The 21,312-nt window shown below is 61.8% G+C and overlaps 1 protein-coding gene across 1 annotated transcript in view; it reads right to left on the minus strand.

The window, feature by feature from the left end:
• Positions 1-1,064: 1,064 nt before the first annotated feature.
• The window catches only part of EVC2 (EvC ciliary complex subunit 2), a 71,503-nt gene continuing 51,255 nt past the window's right edge, over positions 1,065-21,312 (minus strand). The window contains exons 15-20 of the mRNA XM_080687438.1: positions 10,798-11,025; positions 7,918-8,132; positions 7,641-7,728; positions 4,160-4,356; positions 3,194-3,295; positions 1,065-1,712 (exon numbers count right to left, since the gene is read on the minus strand). Of these exons, the coding sequence (XP_080543564.1) occupies positions 1,445-1,712; positions 3,194-3,295; positions 4,160-4,356; positions 7,641-7,728; positions 7,918-8,132; positions 10,798-11,025 (1,098 nt within the window). The 3' untranslated portion in view covers positions 1,065-1,444. The remainder of the gene's footprint in view (positions 1,713-3,193; positions 3,296-4,159; positions 4,357-7,640; positions 7,729-7,917; positions 8,133-10,797; positions 11,026-21,312) is intronic.

Here is a 21,312-nt window from a genome sequence, read left to right on the forward strand (position 1 = left end):
CACAGACAGGTCACCAGTTGCCTGGAAATACACCCCCAGCCCAGGCCCCGGTCCACCGCGCTGAACGTATACTGACTCTGACGGGAGCTGCACGGAAGGCCTGGCCTTCACGCCGCCAAAGGAAACGGGGCGTCTTGGGCAGAGGAGGGTTTGAAGTTGGGAGAGCCGGGTTCAAAACCAGGCCTCCGCCCTCACAGGGGGTGCGACTGCGGCGAGCACTTGCCCTCCGAGTCAGCCGCCCTGGCTGTGTGCTGGGGCAGGGCTGCCTCTTTGCTGGGGACAGAGGGGTGCGACGTGGGCGTACCAGCCTCTGCTCGCACGAAACAGGTGCTTCCTCAGAGCCCTCGTCTTCGCTTCGCTGGGGACAGATTCCTTCCCAGTCATTCCCTACCCGCAGGAAGGACCCACGGCAATCGGCTTGGCCTGGCTCTCGGGAATGCTCACCCCTCCTCTATCTGGTCCAGCCCCTGTGAGGCCTCAGGGGCCCCAGTCGCTGCTGTGAGGATGGGAAGGGTGGGCACACAGGTGAGACGTCAGGACCCAGTGCATTTGCTGGTGAACGAGTGAGGACTGTGTCCGTGGACCGAGTCCGGGGAAGGACAAGGCCCAGGGCCGCAGACAGCGTTACATCCTGCACGCGTCGACTCACCTCCTTAAGCCACTGGATTCCCTCATTTGTAAAGAGGGGAAAGTGCTCACAGTGTGGCTCAGTGGTTGAGCATCGACCTATGAACCAGGAGGTCACGGTTTGACTCCCGGTCAGGGCACATGCCCGGACTTCGGGCTCTGTCCCCAGTGTGGGGCATGCAGGAGGCAGCCGGTCCATGATTCTCTCTCATCATTGAGGTTTCTATCTCTCTCTCCCTCCCCCTTCCTCTCTGAAATCAATAAAAATATATTTTTTAATAAAGAGGGAAAAGTAACTCTGATTTGGAGACATTTCCTGGCCACTGGAACGAGAGAGGGCAAATCTCTGCGGGACAGATCGTGTGACTGAAACGCAGATGCAGTGAGAAGTGGGTATTCCCACCTACAGAGAAAAGGAGTTCCTCTGAGAACAACTTTGTGTAAAATACATTTATTCTTGAAAATTCCCTTGACAAACAGAATATGTAAGAAGAGAGAGCCTTGCCTTCCACACCCAGCCCTTACCGCAGCCGGACGCTGGGGGACGTGCATGGGGGCGGGTCACCGCAGGCCCTCGGGGCGCGGGGACTGAGTGCTCACGGCTGGTCCCCTCATCACGTCCCTCCAAAGAGAGCGGGCCCCCTTGAAATTCATGAGAACAGAGCAAACTGGGCCCCTGAAAGTCGGGGAGGGGTTCTGTTGGGGTGTCTGTGTCTGCCCCCTGCAGCTGACATTGGCAGATGGCACCCTATGCCCACACAGGCGGGCATGAGAAAGCACATCGTCCCGTCTGCAGTCTCCGGCGCCTTCCTGCCAGCTAGTCCACGCCCGCGGCCCAGGCGGCCTTCTTGGCATTCAGGAAGTTCTTCTTCTTCCTGGGAGGAGCGTGCAGCGAGATCTCCGGCTCCGCGGGATTTCTGAATATAAAGAGCTTCTCGCCCGTGTTTAATAAATCAATGGCTTCTGCCCCGACGATGGGCACGGGCACCAGGTCGCCGCTGGACTCCAGGGACAGGTGTGGCCAGTCCCCTCTCCCTGAGCACACCCGCCGCTCTCTGAGAGGGGGGCACGTCTTCCTCAGTATGCTGCAGACACAACGGAAGATGACGTGAGTGTCCCGGGAGCACCCCCTTCTCTGCCCCTAGGCCCCCAACCAAGTACCACTGCCAAGAGGTTTTCTCGTTGGTCACCGGATGGCCCCGAGATGGGCTGCAGACTGTGGCTCACAGTGGTCAGTGTCAGGAGTGTCACCTGTTGCCATCCTGCTGTTCGCTTGCAATCAGCCACGGTGGGAGGATTTACACCGTGGAAACGGGCACAAGCTACGCTTCGGAGCTCCCGTCCCCCTCCCAGGACACCCCTGCCTGTGGCCCCCACACCGAAAGCTGGCTCACTACAAAAGGTGCCTGAAGTAGGAGAGGGGGACGCGCTTTGGGAATGCGGCCCGGGACGCCTTCGCCCCCCCATCCTGATCCCACACGATCAACTTGTATTCTCTGGTGGAGCCCTTCACAGCTGGAACAGCTGGAACCTCCTTCTCCTGGCTGGGGCTCAACATCCGGATCTCATTTCTCAGGGACTGAGTTCTGCTCTGCAGCCTACTGCCCACGTCTCCAAGGCGTTTCCCGGGGACACTCAGGGGGCGTGGTCTCAGCGCCTGCACTGGGCGGGGCTCTGAGAAATTAGGGGCGTGGCAGGACACGCCCCTTGGATTCCCACTGTTCCCAGGGCCCACGCTGGAGACCACGTGCTAGCCAGGGGTCCTCAAACTTTTTAAACAGGGGGCCAGTTCACTGTCCCTCAGACCGTTGGAGGGCCGGACTATAGTTTTTTTTAAAAAAAACAATGAACAAATTCCTATGCGCACTGCAGGCCCAGGACGAGTCGGCTGCTAAGCAGGACAGGCAGCGGCACCCGGCGGGCCGGATACATGTCCTCGGCGGGCCGCATGTGGCCCGCGGGCCGTAGTTTGAGGACCCCTGTAGCCCATCAGGAACTAGTTGCTGCTCCTCTTTCTCCACATCTTCTCCCGTGGGCATCGCTGGAGGCACTGCTCAACTGCTTGCAGCCATCTGCAGCCACTCCGCCCCGCTCCCCTCTGCTCCCCGGGGGTGCGGGCACCAGTTAAAGGAGGAAGACCCTTGGTAGAGAAGAAAGCACTGGCCTGGGAGTTTAGGGAGAGAAAGGGGCCAGTGAGATGTCCCAAGTCCCAGGGCCACTGTTTACAGCGCAGACCGGGGCCTCTTCATCTGAGTCCCTGAGCTCCGGGGTCATCGTCCCCACTTCCTGGGAGGCTGGGAGGAATTACCCTCCTCCTAATGATATCCCATTAAAAAAGGCCCGCTGGTTAAAGGCGTACAGTAATCCAAGTGCTAACGTAGGATAAGCGAACACCCCCCGCTAGCTGGAGGCTCACCCTCAGCTCCTGGAGGAGAAGGAGACTGTGGTATCTAGGAAGGATGGCCCCTTCTTGTCCCCGCCCCTTCTACCAGCTCCCAGGCTGCCCTCGTCCCTGCCCCCTCCCTGCAGCCCCCTCCCCCCCCCCCCAGCAGGTGCCCGTCATTACCTCTCCTTCCTCTGGCGCGCCCACAGCACCTTTGCCAGGCCGCTGCTCCTCAGCTCTCCGCGCAGCCTGCTTTCTAAGGCCTGCCACCAGCCCTGGTGCTTCCTGAGGACAAGAAGGAGCGTCTTGTGTCCTCAGGAAGAAGAGACGCTCCCAGGAGCCGTGCTCCCGCTGACGGGAAAGGACCCCACTACCAGCCCAGCAACAGGGTCCCACAGCACACGCACCTCGGGGGGAAATTAGGCAGCCGGTAAAAATACCACCTACGAAGGTGTTTCAGCAGCTGTGAAAAGCATGCCTTCAAGTTGTGGGTAAAGTAACAGCAAATATATTCTAAATAGTGTGATAATGATTACATAAAGGGACTGTGCACATCGGCCAGAGTTGGAAAGAAATAAGAACATCAGCTTCTGCCTGAGGGTCTGGGAAGCAGGATGCAAGGCTGTGCACACAGGATTACTACACACACATACACATGCACACACAGCAGACACATGTATGCACACACGCTTGCACGTGTGCGGACATGTATGAACACACGTGTGCGCACACACATGAATACACACAACCCAGCAGAAAAACATGTGGAGGAAGAACTGCAGCCAAATACCACCAGCCCTTTCCTCCAGCCGGTAGAACCATGATTTTCCTGTTGTATTTTTTACACTGTTTCTAGTACGTGCGTATTTTACTGTCTTTAACGTGTGTCCGGCATATCTACAGCCCAGAAAACTTGCTTTCTTAAGATTCTCCCTGAAAAGTGAATTGGTGACAGAAGGAGAAAGTGTGGACAAAACACACACGTGGGACCACAGGATGGAACACGATCCATGACGATCCATGACGACGCTCCCTTCGGGCAATGGCGTGCCGGCCGGGGAAGGCTGTGCCGTGGGCCCCGGGCCCGCCCTCCGTCTGTTCTCCTGACTCTCGCTCACTGCTCCCCAGGGGTGCCGGCCACGGACTCACCCCCTCCGGCCCAGGTCGGCCTGCTCCCCGCCGCCGTCATGCTCCGCCCCGGGGTCTGGCTGCTTCTGGCTGAGCGACTCCAGCAAGGCCAGCAGCTCAGGCTGCGGGGCTGCGGGCAGAGCCACGCTCAGGAGGCGGCGCAGCGTGCCCGCGGGCACCATCGTCAGCTTGGACAGGTACGAGGCCAGCCGCAGCTCCTAGGGGGGAAGGCAGGGGCTCAGGCTTCGGGGCTCCCAGGGGCTAAGGCAGGGGCTCAGGCTTCGGCTCCCACGGGCTAAGGCAGGGGCTCAGGCCGCAGCTCCTAGGGGGGAAGGCAGGGGCTCAGGCCTCGGCTCCTAGTGGGTAAGGCAGGAGCTCAGGCCTCAGGGTTCCCATGGGCTAAGGCAGGGGCTCAGGCCGCAGCTCCTAGGGGGGAAGGCAGGGGCTCAGGCCCCGCTCCCACGGGCTAAGGCAGGGGCTCAGGCTTCGGGGCTCCCAGGGGCTAAGGCAGGGGCTCAGGCCTCGGGGCTCCCACGGGCTAAGGCAGGGGCTCAGGCCCCGCTCCCACGGGCTAAGGCAGGGGCTCAGGCCTTGGGGCTCCCACGGGCTAAGGCAGGGGCTCAGGCCTCGGCTCCCACGGGCTAAGGCAGGGGCTCAGGCCTCGGCTCCCAGGGGCTAAGGCCTCGGGGCTCCCATGGGCTAAGGCAGGGGCTCAGGCCCCAGCTCCCAGGAGCTAAGGCAGGGGCTCAGGCCCCGGCTCCCAGGGGTTAAGGTAGCGGCTCAGGCCTCGGGGCTCCTAGGGGCTAAGGTAGCGGCTCAGGCCTCGGCTCCTAGTGGGTAAGGCAGGGGCTCAGGCCCCAACTCCCACGGGCTAAGGCAGGGGCTGAGGCCTCGGCTCCTAGGGGCTAAGGCAGGGGCTCAGGCCTCGGGGCTCCCAGGGGCTAAGGCAGGGGCTCAGGCCGCAGCTCCTAGTGGGTAAGGCAGGGGCTGAGGCCTCGGCTCCTAGTGGGTAAGGCAGGGGCTGAGGCCTCGGCTCCCAGGGGCTAAGGCAGGGGCTCAGGCCCCGGCTCCCAGGGGCTAAGGCAGGGGCTCAGGCCCCGGCTCCCAGGGGCTAAGGCAGGGGCTCAGGCCTCGGGGCTCCCAGGGGCTAAGGCAGGGGCTCAGGCCTCGGGGCTCCCAGGGGCTAAGGCAGGGGCTCAGGCCCCGGCTCCCAGGGGCTAAGGCAGGGGCTCAGGCCCCGGCTCCCAGGGGCTAAGGCAGGGGCAGGCCTCGGGGCTCCCAGGGGCTAAGGCAGGGGCTCAGGCCCCGGCTCCCAGGGGCTAAGGCAGGGGCTAAGGCCCCGGCTCCCAGGGGCTAAGGCAGGGGCAGGCCTCGGGGCTCCCAGGGGCTAAGGCAGGGGCTCAGGCCCCGGCTCCCAGGGGCTAAGGCAGGGGCTAAGGCCCCGGCTCCCAGGGGCTAAGGCAGGGGCAGGCCTCGGGGCTCCCAGGGGCTAAGGCAGGGGCTCAGGCCCCGGCTCCCACGGGCTAAGGCAGGGGCTCAGGCCTTGGGGCTCCCAGGGGCTAAGGCAGGGGCTCAGGCCTCGGGGCTCACCCAATGAAAGGCAAGTTCTGATGGATCACAGGCTGAGGAGGCCTCCTCCCTCAGTAGCTCAGTCTTAGAAACTTGTCCTCAAATCGCAGAGCTGGCCACAGCCCTGGCTCCCCATGACAAAGCCTGCGCCCATCCCTTCCGAGGCCTCCCAGCTCACCCCCCGGCTAACGCCCTGGCCCACAGCGGCGACAGTTACTGATGTCCCTTCTCCTACTCATGTTTGCGGACCCGGGGTGGGGCCAGCACAGGCTCTGGAAACAACGGAAATGCCCCGAAACCGCGGACAGGTGAAGAAACGCGCTGTGGCCACCGCGGGAACAGCTCCGGCGGTGAGGGAGCGGTGGATTTCAGGCCGTGCGCTGCCTGAAGAAAGCCAGGCCCGCGGGGCCGGCCTGTGTGACTCCCGTGGGTGACATTCCAGAACCGAGGAGCGGCCACCAGGGCTGAGGGACGGGTGTGACCACCCGGGCTGGCCCAGGCAGACCTTCGTGGCCGCGGGACAGTTCATCGTGGTGTTGCTTACAGGACTCCACGTGACAGGACGACAGACTGCGTGGCCACGTCCTTGTCCTGGCCTGGATGTTGTGTTGCGTTTGTGAGGTGCAGCCACGGGGGAAACCGAGGGAACGACGGGAGGGGCACGGAAACCCTCTGTGCTACCTTGGCAACTTCCCGCGAATCTAATATTATTTCAAAACTAGAGACCCAGTGCACGAAATTCATGCACCGGGGGGCGGTCCCTCAGCCCAGCCTGCACCCTCTCCAATCTGGGACCCCTCAGGGGATGTCCGACTGCCCGTTTAGGATGCAGTCGGACATCCTTCTCACAATCCAGGACTGCTGGCTCCTGATTGCCCCTAACTGCTTCTGCCTGCCAGCCTGATCACCCCCTAACCACTCCCCTGCCAGCCTGATTGATGCCTAACTGCTCCTGTGCCAGCCTGATTGATGCCTAACTGCTCCCATGCCAGCCTGATTGCCCCTAACTGCCCTCCCCTGTAGGCCTGGTCCCTCCCAACTGCTCTCCCCTGCAGGCCTGGGTCCCCCCCAACTGCTCTCCCCTGCAGGCCTGGGTCCCCCCCTACTGCTCTCCCCTGCAGGCCTGGGTCCCCCCCCAACTGCTCTCCCCTGCAGGCCTGGGTCCCCCCCAACTGCTCTCCCCTGCAGGCCTGGGTCCCCCCCAACTGCTCTCCCCTGCAGGCCTGGGTCCCCCCCTACTGCCCTCCCCTGTAGGCCTGGTCCCTCCCAACTGCTCTCCCCTGCAGGCCTGGGTCCCCCCCAACTGCTCTCCCCTGCAGGCCTGGGTCCCCCCCAACTGCCCTTCCCTGGAGGCCCAGTTGCCCCCAACTTCCCTCCTCTGCCGGCCTGGTCACCCCTAACTGCCCTCCCCTGCAGGCTTGATGCCCCCAACTGCTCTCCCTTGCAGGCCTGGTCCCTCCCAGCTGCCTTCCCCTGCTGGCCACCTTGTGGCAGCCATCTTTGACCACATGGGGGCAGCCATCTTGTGTGTTGGAGTGATGGTCAATTTGCACATTACTCTTTTATCAGATAGGATAAAAGGTAAGGAGAACAGGCTCTGCATCCCAAAAGCCCGGGCCAGCCCCCAGCCCCCCATGGGAACCGCGCGTCCTCGGACAGCGTCCTTACGCTCCTCAGCGTGAACCTGGACAAGTGTCGCCTCCGCAGGACCTGCCTGGAGGGGCGATGGCAGGACCAGCCGAGTGAGGTCGGGAGTGTCCAGTACCAGCTGGGTCCTGTCCCAGGGGAGGTGGCCCCTCCTTTAACTATCCCCCCACTCTTCCCACGGTTCCTGCTCTCATCCCAGTCCTCAGGCGGCGAGAGGTGGGCTCTGAGCAAAGGGAGTGGCGTGCTGGCGGGAAACAGAGCCAGAGCCCGGCCCACGCGCCCTCACCTGGCCGTACAGGCCCACGAAGGCGTCCGCCTCCATGCTCTCCAGCAGGTCTTCGAGCACGACACCGCGCTCCTGCTCCTCCCGCCAGCTGCAGGGAAGGGACACCTGTGTGAGCTGCTGGATTATGAAGCGTCCCTATGAGATCGCTGGTTATTTAACAAAGGATCGTCTTCCAACCCACGTGGGACTGTGTTAAGTCCACGGAGACTGGGCCAGAAGAGGAGGGGCTGCCTCCCCTTGCCCAGCCCACTCCGCAGTGATGCCCCGGGGGGCTCACCTCTGCTGCTGGCACTCCAGGAGCTCCTGGCTCCGGCCCAGGGCCCGCCGCAGCGCCGCGGAGACCTGCCTCTCGGAATCCGCGTCCTCAGGCTCCGTCAGGAGCCCGGCCCCATCCCCCGTCCACTGCTGCCGCTCAGCCAGGGCCCGCTGCCGCTGGGCCGCCTCCTGGTGGGCCAGCTCCTCCTCCAGCTTCCTCTCCAGGTCCTGGAGCTCCTGCACACAGAGGGGCAGGTGGTGAGCACAACGCCGGCGGGGGGGGGCGGGGGGGAAAGAGGAGGGATAGGGCCGGAGAAAACCCCACCTGCTCAGCCTCCCCATCCAGCCCTGGCCAACAGTGCGATGAGGCTGCCCCAGATCTCACACCTCCGGCCTTTGCACACGCTGCCGGCCCGCCCTCCCCACCTGCAGAGCCTTCCCCGTTTGCCTGGCTAATTCTGGGCCTCCCTTCCAGCCCTGGCTTAGGAAGAACCGGAGAAGGGGTCCCTCGGTGCCTCGAGACACAGACGCCTCCTCACAGTGCCCACTCGCCACCCATGGGTGTGCCTGTCACGAGCGAGTGCGTCCGCCCCCACCGAATCGGCGTGGTGAGCCCTGAGCCTCAGGGGATGGGATGGGGAGGGGGGCCTGTGGGAGGTGAGCAGCTTCGATGAGTCACTGATGGCGGCACCGGATCCCGACCTCCAGCCTCTGGAACCGGGAGAAGCACAGGCCTGCCCTTGGAGCCACACGTCGATGGCGTTTGTCAAGCAGCCAGAGCTGACACCCCACTGTCTGCTGTCGCCTGAAGTCACTGCTGGGGACCTTCCGCCGGCATGTCAGCTGGGCCTGCATCTCCGTCTGCAGTCAGGGCACCGTGCCCGGCAGGGGGCAGGCACCACGGATGGAGGCTGTGCCAAGCGCAGCAGCCACGCGCGCATGCTCACTTCCTCTTTCACAGACGAGGTCACTGAGGCCCAGAGAGCTCCATCATCTGCCAGGCCACGGATCTCCCAGGGCCAGAGCCAGAAGCTGAGGCCAGGGGGGCTCCGGGTGTGTCCTTCACCACCAGGCCACGCGGCCTCTCACCGACCAGCAGAGAGGGCTGCGTTCTTCGCCACTGGGGCCAGGGCTCTGGCCGCGAGACGGTCACTGCCTGCTGCGGTGGGCAAAGGGGTGCGGGCAGGAGGGTCCCAGCCTCGCAGCTGCAGGTAGACCGAGCCCATTGTCCACCAGCTGGCCAGCCTCTGGGGTGGGGGGGGGGCGGGGAGGTCAACCCGGAGAGGCCTTGGATGGGCTTCCGGAGGGGACGTGGCCCTCGGGCCTCACACGTGTACACGGTGGCTGCCTCTCTGCAGAGGAGCCATTGCGTCCAATTCTCAGAGTGTCTCAAAGCCCCTACAGAACCAGGACGGCCAGGGAGGTAAGTGGAGGTCACAGTGTGGCACGTGCTTGGGTTTCGCCCTCAGGACCACGGGAGCCTTCGAACATTTCCGAGCAGGGGTTCGGGCACGTGGAGACGTCCAACCACGGTGGTCCCTCCTGCTGTGGCAGCCACCCGTGGAGTCGAACAGCTGCTCCTCCGTGGACGCCCGGGCCGGTCACCGACCCGCCCTCTAGAGACAGGAGTCACGGGGGCGGGGGGGGGATGAGGGGGAGGGTTGGAGGAGGGAAGAAGCATCTGGCAGAGGACCCTCAGGGCCGACCTGTGGGGTGCTCAGAAGCAGCCGGAAGGTCAGAGGGCTCAAACTAAGGGTCCGACGGAGGAGGGGCAGAGGTGAGGCTTTAAGCACCGAGCTGGGGGATGGGCAGCCGACGGTGGTTTTTATTTTTCGGGAAGATTGCTCTGGCTCCCGTGTGGAGGGGAGGCCGGAGCAGAGGAAGCCGCGTGACCTCGGGGGAAAGGCCGCCCGTCCTGCGCCTCACCAGGCATCTGCAGAACGCGCAAGGAAATCGCCCGTGTCCCCTGTTAGCACAGCCCAGGCCCTGGGCTTCGGAGGGCTGCAACCACGGGGCTGCTATGAGCGTTAGTGAGATGTTCAGGTCTAGATGCCTCAGAGCTGTGAAGCTGGGCAGGAGGGGGGGGGAGAGAGAGGGAGAGAGGGGGCGAGAGAGAGAGAGAGAGAGAGAGAGAGAGAGAGAGAGGGAGTGAAGAGGTAGGAGGAGAGAGAGGGAGGGAGAGAAGAGGTGGGGGGAGAGAGAGGGAGGGAGAGAGGGAAAGAGAGAGAGAGGGAGGGAGAGAAGAGGTGGGGGGAGAGAGAGATGGGGGGAGAGAAGGAGGGAGGGAGAGAGGGAGAGATAGGTAGAGGGAGAGAGAGGGAGGGGGAGAGAGAGAGAGAGAGGTAGGAGGAGCGAGAGGGAGGGAGGGGGTGGAGAGAGAGAGAATTCAGACTGAGTGGACACATGGGGTGAGGAGCAGCAAGTGGGCAGAAGGCCCGAGGGGAGAGGAAGACAGGGCCACAGCTGGGGAGGGGGCCGCCAGCAGTGTGAGCCGCAGTGCAGACACGGGGTGCAGTCTCTTTGGGGCCGCATGGCCCGCTGCGCCAGTCCCGCCTCCTTCACGTGCCCGTCCCTGCCCGTGCCCAGACTCGGTGACCCCTCTGCACATGCTCCAGCTCCACAAAACCCGCCTACGTCTCTTGTCAGACGAGGAGCACTCAGTACTGTTTTCCTAGGAGTCATTTCTGCCAAAGCGTCTCATTTCACGCCTTTTATCCTCCCGGACGGACGCTGAACGGCGCGAAGCCGCACGGCACCCTGTGCTCGCGGTAAGCTGCCTCACTGACCCCTCCCCACGGCCCAGACCCTGCGGGTGGACAGGGCAGCCCGCCCCCTGGGGGGTGGAGAACCCGGGTGAGCCGAGGGGTGGCGCGCAGCCCCGTCCCCGCCAGGCCGCACTCACGGGGCTGTGGGAGTCCAGGATCTGGGCGCAGGCCGCCTTGGTCAGCGTCTCCGACTGGCTCAGCTCCTCCAGGAGCAGGTCCTGGACGCTCAGGAGGGCGGTGTAGGCCCACAGCGTCCGGGCCGCCCGGGCTGCCTTCTGGAACTGCAGGGCGACCAGGGACTCGGCGAAGCGGCCCTCCTGCGCCTCCAGCTGCTGCACCCGCTCCCGCAGCAGCTCTGCGCGGACCTGGGAGGGCAGAGCCAGAAGCCAGAGCGGTCAGCGGAGGGAGGAGCAGTCAGAGCAGCCGCTTAGCACAGCGGCCGTTAGAGTCCCATCTTTATTCGGGACTCTACGCAAGGTCTCCCATGTTCACAAGGACGCAGGCCTGGAGTCTGCCGTTTCAGACCCCAGGGGCCTCTGATGACACCCCACGGGGCTTTGGGGTCTGGCTGCTCATTCCTCGTTGACCACTCTTGAAGATGAATCAAACCTCGTTGCCATGGGGTGTGACATCCTTCAAGGCTCCCCCTGGTAGAGGACGCGGTTCAGGCTCCCCGACCCCAGGCAAGGTCACCTGGGTGGGTGGGGTCGGTTCTGCCACCTGCACCCACACCTGTGACTGCCACCCTCGCCGACCGCTCACGGCCCCACACTTCACACGCTGGCTCCTGTGCAAGCCCTCACGATGACTGAACTGCCCCCACCCTCACCCAGGAGGCGTGCTCACTGTGCACATGTTTGTTCTCTTCTTTGTGACCCCACGTTCCATGCTCTCCGCCCAGGGGGGCCCTCACCACACCGTTCACCCCACCAGGACATGAGCCCCCCTGGAGGACCCGGCAGCCAAGGGGCTCAGTAAATTCTAGATGAGTGAACCCATGCCCTCCACCCACTCCCTCAGCTAAGTAGCTCATCTCCCCCCTCCGCCCCCCACCCCGCCGGGGTCATGGCAGCCCACGGCTCCTGTAAGGCCTCGTCCCAGTCCCCCGTGGAGATGCAGGGCAGCTGGAGTGACTCTGTAGGCTACCTCTCAAGTTTATTTATGCAAATGCACACCTAAAATGTGAATTTGCATAAAAAATTCACACTTCTTCTCCTGTGGAAGCTTAATTAGCCAACCCCAGGCCGGGAGAAGGCGCTTCTGGAGGGCTCATCCGGGTCTGAAAGAGCTCCGGGGAGGGACGGACTGCATTCGTACCCGGCACTCGACCGGCTCCCTGCAATACCCCAGCTGCCCCAGCCATCAAACTGCATTTCCAACCCGCGCTGCCCATGACCCCGATCCGCACTGGGGCGGCCCGACGGCTTCCGTACCAGCTTCCCTGGGGACAGTCCTCAGAAAGCAAAGCAGAAGAACAAAGGGCAGGAACACAGTGGAAAAAGAAAAAGGAAAAACATTATTTAGGAAACGTTCCCAGAACCCCAAGATCGGCCAAACTATCTGCCCTGTAGGGGAGCCGGTGAAAGCATTTCAGCCTTGCAAACGGCGAACCGTTCCGTCTCCCGGTGCCTTCCCAGGAGGCTCCCAGAGGGCGTGCGTCATTCAGGTAAGAGACACCGGGAAGGAGCGGGGGGGGGGGGGGGGGGGATCCCGGCGTGACGCCCAGGGCTGTGCACAGGCTCCCGTGGGCACCGTGCGGGTGGGGGAGCAGCAGGCACAGGCGACGTCCTCCGGACCACGTGCCCCAGAGCGCACGGCCTGTGTGTCGGCCCAGGCAGGATATCTGGTCAACTGTCAGGAAGTGGATGGAGGGAGTGACACCTACAGAAAGGTCACCGGGAAGAAACCAGAGGATAGTGATAACCCCAGGGAGAACGAAGGGCTGCACAGGGAAACAACGAGTCTCGGTTTTTACTCGGCTCAGGTGTGAATGACATTTCAATCACCATCACCACAGAAATCGCAACTCCGGATCTAATCGTATTGGGAGGTGGGGGTCAGGAAGGGCTCTAGTGTTTGCAGGTTGAAAGAAGAGAGTGAAACCTTATCTATGATGAACGACCGTCCGGATGACCTTCCGAACGACCTTCAGACGACCACACTATGACAAGCACTGGCACCAGGCCAGCCAAGGCGGGTGCGATGCAATTGGTCAGGGGGCCCCGCCATCACCCCATAATTGCCCCAAAGAGGGAGGCCCAGGCCACCCGGCTGGCGGCACTGTGGTGGGTGGGCGGGGCCTCCTTCTGCCTGGTGATCAATCTGGCAGCCGCCCCACGATCAATTGCACCACAGAGGGAGGCCCAGGCCACCTGCCAGCACACTGTGGTGGGTGTGCAGGGCCGGCCAGCGATCGCCCCTCAGAGGGAGGCCCAGGCCAGCCTAGCGATCGCACCCCACACCTGTCAATCGCACCCCACACCTGTCGCCTGCAGAGGGAGGCGACCGGTGGCGGGGGAAGAAAAGGCAGCGTCACACACATAGCAAGCAGTGGTGGGGCCAGCTGCTGGCCGCCAGGGGGAGGGAAAGCCCCGATAGGCCCCCATCGCCAGCCATGCCTAGGGACTCTACCCGAGGGGTCCCGTATTGTGAGAGGACGCAGGCCAGGCTGAGGGACACCCCCACCCCGGGCAAGAATTTCGTGCACCGGGCCTCTAGTCTCCATAAAGAAAGTAAACAGATTATGCCAAAGTCAAGTAATGGAGAAACAGCAAGACGAGTGTATTATTTAGAGACATGGAGGTCAACGTGAAAAGGCCAAACTAAAAGCTGAAGGGTCGTTACCTCGGGGCATTTAAAAATGGGTGTGTCTGTGGCTGCAGGAGTCTCTGCTTTTGAAGGCACAAACCCCGCAGGATTACTTGGCTCCTGGAAAGCATGTACGCACGAGCACAGGAAGCGTGAAGAGCCCTAATGGGTTTGACTCAGTGGGTAGAGCGTCGGCCTGCAGGCTCAAGGGTCCCAGGTTCGATTCCGCTCAAGGGCATGTACCTTGGTTGCAGGCACATCCCCAGTAGGGAGTGTGCAGGAGGCAGCTGAATCGATGTTTCTAACTCTCTCTCCCTCTCCCTTTCTCTCTGTAAAAAATCAATAAAATATATTTAAAAAAAAAAAAAAAAGAAGCGTGAAGAGTAAATTTTCAAGTGGACAATGAGAAAGCGTTACTGCCGCGAAACCCAGCCGACAGCAGGGGCAGGGCCAGCTGCTGGCTGCCAGGGGGAGGGAAAGCCCCGATAGGCCCTGATCGCCAGCCATGCCTAGGGACTCTACAGTGGGCTGAACGCGGGGTTAGAAAGGGAAGCTGAGACGGGTGGCGAGGCCTTGAACTCCACGCCCAGGAGTCTGGATTTTGTTGGCGGGCAGAGGGAAGCCGGAGATGTCCCTCCAACAATGCCGCATCCATCAGAGACCGCCTCGACAGAGGCTGCCTCGGGATAAAGCGGGGGCAGGAGACAGGGAGAGACCCGTGGGATGGATGGATGGAGTCCCCCTCTTCCTAGAAGCCTGCTAGTCCACGCTTTTCCCTCTCGTGAGGTCGTCCGAAAACGAGCTCATGATCCTCACGCTTAAAGTCCAGTCACTCCCGAAATGACGGCGTGGACGCGCTGTTCCTGACGCAGGGGCGGCAGCCACCTCCACAGGATCGCCGGGCAGCGGAGGCCTCACAGCAGGACGGCGGTGCTGGCAGCGCTGTGGCGCTGAATGAAGGACCGTTAACGAGCCGCACAGGCCTGGCTCATGGTGGGACCGGCACGCGGGGGCTGAACAATGAACGAGAGCTCGGATGCGTGACAGATATGCAATCTAGGCGCAGGGCAACGCCATGAAAATCGCCCGGGAAGAGCGGGTGAGTGGGGATGCGGGCACGTCACGTTCACTGACATTTAAACTAGAGGCCCGGTGCACGAATCCGTGCGTCAGTACCTTTCTGCCACCCTCCTGTAGCTCTCCGCCTGCTGCCCCGCCCTCCTGTAGCTCCCCCTATCCCTCCCCAGCCCCATAGCTTGCTGCCCTGCCCGCTCCTGTAGCTTTTCGCTGCCCACTTGTAGTTCACTGCCTCACCCTCCTGCAGATCCGTGATCCGGTCGTCATGCTGTTGGTCATGACGCCTCAAGGCATAACAGATAATTAGCACATTCCTCTCTTATTATATAGGACTAGTTGCCTGGTGCACAAAATCTGTGCACAGGGGGTGGGGTGGGGGCGTTCCCTCAGCCCAGCCTGCACCCTCTCCAATTGGGGACCCCTTGGGGGATGTCCGACTGCCGGTTTAGGCCCAATCCTCAGGCCTAAACCAGCAGTCGGATATCCCTCTCACAATCTTGTCCCGCTGGTTCCTAACCGCTCACCTGCCTGATTGCCCCTAACTGCTCTCCTCTGCCGACCTAATCTCGCCCCCAACTGCTCTCCCCTGCTGGCCTGATCTCGCCCCCAACTGCCTCTGCCTGCCTGATCACCCCTAACTGCCCTCCCCTGCCAGCCTGATCTTGCCCCCAACTGCCCTCCCCTGCCAGCCTGGTTGCCCCCAATTGCCCCCCCCTGCTGGCCTGATCTCGCCCAGTCTCTGTCTTTTTTTTTCTCAGCAGTCCTCCAGGCCTCCCTGCCGCCCTCTTCCTCTTTCCCGGCTGGGAGGGGGCCAGTCCAGTGGGGGCTGCTTCACCCTCTGCCGGCCCTCCCTTCCATCCAGGCCTCTTCAGACCCAGTCAGTTTTTTTTTTTCCTCATTCTGAGAGAGGCTCCGAGAGTGAGCTGGGAGAGAGGGAAAGAAAGGGAGAAAAAGCTGTGAGCTGGTGGGTGTTGTGTGTGTCTGTGCGTGTGTACGGTTGTGAGTGTGAGTGCCGGCGCTCCCTCCCCTGTCCCTGTCTCCACTGCCACAAATCCCCACCCACCAGAGCCTGCTGTGGGTGTTAGGTCGAGTCTCCGGTTGTTGCAGATATGACGGACCCAGGGTTTTTATATATTAGGATGCTGTTCAGGAACACTTAGGAGAAATGTACATGTGATGCCTTGTGCACCAACAGCAGGAGACTACAGCGCAGATCCACTGAAAGAGCCCCTTCGTTTCCGGGCCCGTCCAGCAGAGCCGCTAACTGAACACAGGACCTGCCTGCGGGCCCCTCCGGCCGCCAGCTGCGTGAGCGTGGCCGGGCCTCTGGGCCTCCGTGTTCTCGGCTGTGAAGGGGACGCAGCAAAAGCTGCTCTGCGCGCCTCGCTGCAGGAGGCTGTGGGATACGTGCAGACTTCCCCAGGTCGTTGCAAGTATGAAGGCACCGGGAAGAGCCTCGGGGCTCCCCAAGGAGGGCTGGCCGAACCCTGTAGGACCACTCGGGCTGTGCAATGCGACGCTCAGCAAGACGCGAGGAGATAACCCTGCGACGCGTGAGAAACCCTCACGTTTCCGGCCTACGTGAAAAGCAGGGGGACGGGGGGGGGGGGGGGGGGGGAGGCATGCAGACAGACTTCGGCAGACGGAGGACGCATTTCCAGTGGCTGGAAAGCTAAAATGAGCCACATAACCCGTGTGGTGTCTGCACTGCCTCTCAGGACAGCGCCATTAAAGCTGATACCTCTCTCCACCAACTCTGAAAAGTGGGCAGGCGGGAAGCGCACACTGGTCTATCCGCCCGTCTGTCTGTCTCTCCTCCCCAAATCAATCACACAACCATTCGTTCAGGGAGGGGCTCAGATCGGTCAGGCGGATGGCACCTCTGACCAGAGGCAGGATGTGAACTCCAAGATGCCGAGGCGCACAGCAGCCGCCCTCTGACACTGTGAACAAGCCAAGTGCATGGATCTAGAACCGCGACAGCGCGTAGGTCCACAGTGGCCCAGAGAGCACACCCCAAAATGCCCCCCCTGCAGGAGGAGGTGGAAGGGGAGCACGCCCCCAAACGCCCCCGTCCATGAAGGCGCTGATGGCCGCCTACCATTTTAAGGGCTTCTCGCCCGCCTCCCCAACTAGAACATGTGCCCTGTGAGAGCAAGGGCTGAGCTCATCCGCACAGAGCCTGGGACATGGCTGCCTCCTCGGACACGCGTGGAATGAGTGAAATGCACCATGCGTGTTACCACAGACAAGAAAGGGAGCTGAGGGTGGGGGAGCACGTGGGAAGAACCGGGTGTTCCGATAAGGCTTCTTGAAAGAGGGGCCCCCTGAGGACAGAGGCCACCCGAGGCCAGCGGAGGACTGAGTCCTCTGTCCAGGTACAGGAAGGTGGGGCGGGAGCCCAGGGGGAGGCAAGAATGCGGACGGTAAGCACCATGCTGTCCTGCGAGCCTTCTACAGGGACGGGAAGCCTGGCCAGGCAGCGATGGGAAAGGCGCTGGAGGCGGAGGCCAGGCTCCTGCGGGTGCGCCGAGGAGGGTGTGCGGGATAAAGAGCAGACGGAAGGGGAGCACCCCGTGCGGACACCTCGCCAGGCTCAGGGCCAGGCACCAAGGTGGCGGCAGCCTCAGGCAGCGGGGACCGGGCAGCGGGGAGGCTGAGAGTGACCGGAGACCTCCGGGCGCACAAGCGGAGGAAGAAGGTTCCGGACAGAAGGAGCAGGCGCAAAGGCGTGCGGGGGGGGAAGGGCGGGTCCACCGGCGACAGTTTAGCATCTCGGTGTTTGGTGGCGACGGACAGGTGCGGCCGAGGGCTCCGTGGGCCCTGCAGACAGACAGCCGCCGGCCCTGCCAAGTCCTACGGGCAACAGGCGAGGGGAAGCGCCGACCTTTTCCAGCAGGTCCTCCGGGGCCGGGGCATCAAAGAGCTGGATTTTATCTTCAAGGCACTTCCTCAGAAGGTCGATCTTGCTTTTACTCTTGGCGCGTGGCTTCCTCGCCTTGGACTGTGGCTGGAGAGGGGGGAGAGAGCACGCGGGCACATTCATTCACGCAGCCCGTCTCCCAAAGCCAGGCCCTGAGGGCGGGACAAGCTCGGGGCTGGAGGGGACCAAGATGAGGTCATGGTGCTCAGCGAACTGGGATTCAACTCATGAACGAGAGGAGCAGGTGTGACCATCCCTGAGCCTCTTTGCACACCTGTAAAACGGGTATCTGACTCATTAGATCCCTGCAAGAACCTAACACTATATAACAACCTAAAAACGGAAAGTAACACGGACAGCGTGCCCTAAGGCACCGCAGCATAGCGTAACAGCCCGATACAACACAACGCAATGTAACGCAGCATACTGCAAGGACTGGACATGAGAACACAGCAAAACACAGCCCAGCCCAGCCCAGCACACCTGCGCGGCTCAGTACAGTCCTCCCCAGTGACAGCTGGTCTCCTTCCCCTCCCCGCTCGCCCACCAGCCCTTCTTCCTCCCTGCCGCGTCCCTGGAGGTCCCATGATCTCCTTCTCAGGACGTGGACCCAGGCCGGCCCACCAGACTCGGCCCTGGGCTCCCGAACAATCTCCTAGGCTGGCAACGGGATGGTGCCCGTCCCCATCCACGTAGAGGAAGAACGCACAGACCCAGTAAGTCACTGAGTTCCAAACACCCCCATTTGACCGAGGAGGAGATCGAGGCCAGACTCGGGGGCCTAAAGCCGCACCCTGTGAGCCCTGAGATCTAGGTCAACTCTAAACGCTCAGGCTGGGCTCAGCTGATTCTGTGAGGTAGCCATCGTTTCCACTTCCTGACCTAACGGGGATAATACAAAAAATTAATAATTGTGGGTCAAGGCCTCTTAGGAACAGAGCCAGGCTGGTAGGCAAGACCCTGAAGCTCAGAGCATGGATTGGGGCTGGGAGGGGAGAAGGCTGGGAGGGACAGGGGAAGGGCGTGGGGGTGGAGGAGTGAGGGAGCGGCCATATGTGCACCTCCTCAGCCCCCCGCACAGTGACGTCCAGCCGGCAGACTGAAATTGGCCTTAGAAGTATTTACACCAGGGAAATGGGCAAATGCCACAAATCAGGACTGCCCTCCCCCACACGTCCCTGAACCTCCGCCGAGAGTCGGTTTACCAGCACGTGTCTGAGATGGTGGCAGAGAGCCACGGGAAGACTTGAAGAAATGGGGGAAGTCTGACTTAAAGACGGCGAGGTCCTTAGGAACTCATCTATACTAATAAAAGGGTAATATGCTAATTAGACCGGGAGACCTTCCAGATATCCTTCTGGACAAAGCCATGGTGGTGGGGCTGAGGCAGAGGCGGTTAGGGGCGATCAGGTCAGGAGGGGAGGACAGTTGGGGGCGAGCAGGCCGGCAGTGGGGGGCAGTTGGGGGTGAGCAGGCTGGCGGGGGGGGTCAGTTGGGGGCAATGAGGCCAGTGTGGGGGGCAGTTGGGGGCGAGCAGGCCGGCAGGGTGACAGTTGGGGGTGATCAGGCCAGCGGGGGAGGGGGCAGTTAGGGGCAAGCAGGCTGGCCGGGGGGGGGGGCAGTTGGGGGTGAGCAGGCCGGCAGGCAGAGTGGTTAGGGGCGATCAGGCAGGCAGGCAGGTGAGCGGTTAGGAGCCAGCAGTCCCAGATTGTGAGAGGGATGTCCAATTGGCAGTTGGACACCCCCTGAGGGGTCCCAGATTGGAGAGGGTGCAGGCCGGACTGAGGGACACCCCCCCACACACAAATTTCGTGCACCGGGCCACTAGTTTATAAATAAACAAAATACAAAATTTACTGCACACCTGCCATGCGACAGGCACTTTCTAGGTTCCAGGGTCATGGCCACTGGTGGGCAGTGCAAAAAGCCAGGCCGGGGGATCTGGGCTGGGCACCTGCATGTCCACTGCAGACCCTAAGGTCAGGACAAGCTTGGCGGTTCTGGGAAGAGCCGATGCCAACACGGCTGGAGAGGAGGATGGGGACCAGTGAGGTGAGATGAGGCCAGGGCATGGGGGCCGGGACCCGCGGCATCAGCAGGAGATGCCCCACCTCTGTCATCAAGAGGCCACTGGCCAGCTGGCTCGGCTGGCGCATCAGCTCGTGCACCGAAAAGGTGGGTTCGATTTCTGGTCAGTGCACATGCCTAGGGTACAGGTTTGATTCCCGGCCGGGGAGCGTACAGGAGGCAACCCATCGATGCTTCTCTTCCCCCCTCTCTCTTTTCCCCTCTCTAAAAAAAAATCAATAAACATTTCCTCCAGTGAGGGTTAAAAAAAAGAAAGCAATCCACGAAGATGTCCATCCTACCTGCAGCTCGGGGGCAGCCAGGGCCTGGTCCAGCTTCAAGAACTCCGCCTCCCGCCAGGCCGTGTGCAGCCGCTGCAGCAGGACGCGGGCCCGGATGCGGGGCAGGGCCAGGCTCCTGTCCATCTGAGCGAAGCAGCCGTGCACGTCCTGCCGCATCCTGAGCAGCTCCTCCTCGGACAGCGAGAAGGGGGAGCCGCAGAGCCTCCTGCGGGGGCAGGGACAGGGCGTGGCTGGTGACATTCCCCTCACACACGGACCGCATCTTTACCCACTCGTCCATCGCTGGACCCCGGATGCTTCCCACCCTGGCCTTGTCTGTAATGGCGCACTGAACCCCTGTCACGGGTGACAGCATGGATGGACCCAGAGGGTGTGATGCTCAGTGAAATACGTCAGACAGAGCAAAACAAATACTAGAGGATTCCACTTCTATGTGGAATCTCACAAAACAAACACATAAAACAGAAACAAACTCACAGGACACAGGGAATTGATGGTCGCCAGACTGGATGGGGTCGGGGACGGGTGAAAAAAGGTAAGGGAGTTAAGAAGTACAAGTGACCGGTTATAAAAACAGTCACAGGGGTGCAAAGTACAACTTGGGGAACACAGCCAATAATCCTATAGAGTAAAAGGCTAATATGCAAATTAACCGCATGGCGGAATGACCGGTCGCTATGACGCACACTGACCACCAGGGGGCAGACGCTCAATGCAGGAGCTGCCCCAGGCGGTCAGTGCGCTCCCACAGAGGGAGCACGGCTCAGCCACTCATGGCTGGCGAGCACAGCAGTGGTGGCGGGGACCTCTCCTGCCTCCGTGGCAGTCAGACATCCTCTGAGGGCTTCCGGACTGCGAGAGGGCACAGGCAGGGCTGAGGGACCCCCCTCACTCCCCTCCGAGTGCGGGAATTTCGTGCACCAGGCCCCTAGTGCTGTAATAACTATGTATTCTGTCAGGTGGGGACTAGCCCTCTTGGGTGGCCATGTCATAAGGGATGTGAAAATCTAATCACCATTCGGACACTGGAACTACTATGATATCGTACGTCAAGTGGAATTGGAAAATAAATTTAAAAAAATAGTTACACTTTTTATTTTAAAAAAGAACCAAAGTGTGTTCTTGTCCATAGAAAATAGCGGGGTTGTGCTGGGGGGTGGGGCAGCTGAAGATTCAAAGGGCCAGAGTCATTAGTGGAATTCACGCCTGCCAAGTGACATCACGTCCGTCCTCACGTCTGCACTCCGCCAGGATTCCCTGAGCACCGCACGCCTGTCGCGAGGGACACGCCATCACACCGGGGCCGGGAACCAGCGTCCAGTGCGCGAGGCCGTGAGGCTGCCGGTGGAAGGGCAACCGGCCGCCCAGCATTCATGACCTGGCGGATAACGGACATGGAAGCAAGGCTGCCCACTGACCTGGCCAGCAGTTCCCTGCAAACGGGACGAGGAGCCCACCGCCGCTCCGGTGGGCCA

This window comes from Plecotus auritus (genome assembly GCF_963455305.1).
Source record: "Plecotus auritus genome assembly, chromosome: 1".
Classification (NCBI taxonomy): domain Eukaryota; kingdom Metazoa; phylum Chordata; class Mammalia; order Chiroptera; family Vespertilionidae; genus Plecotus; species Plecotus auritus.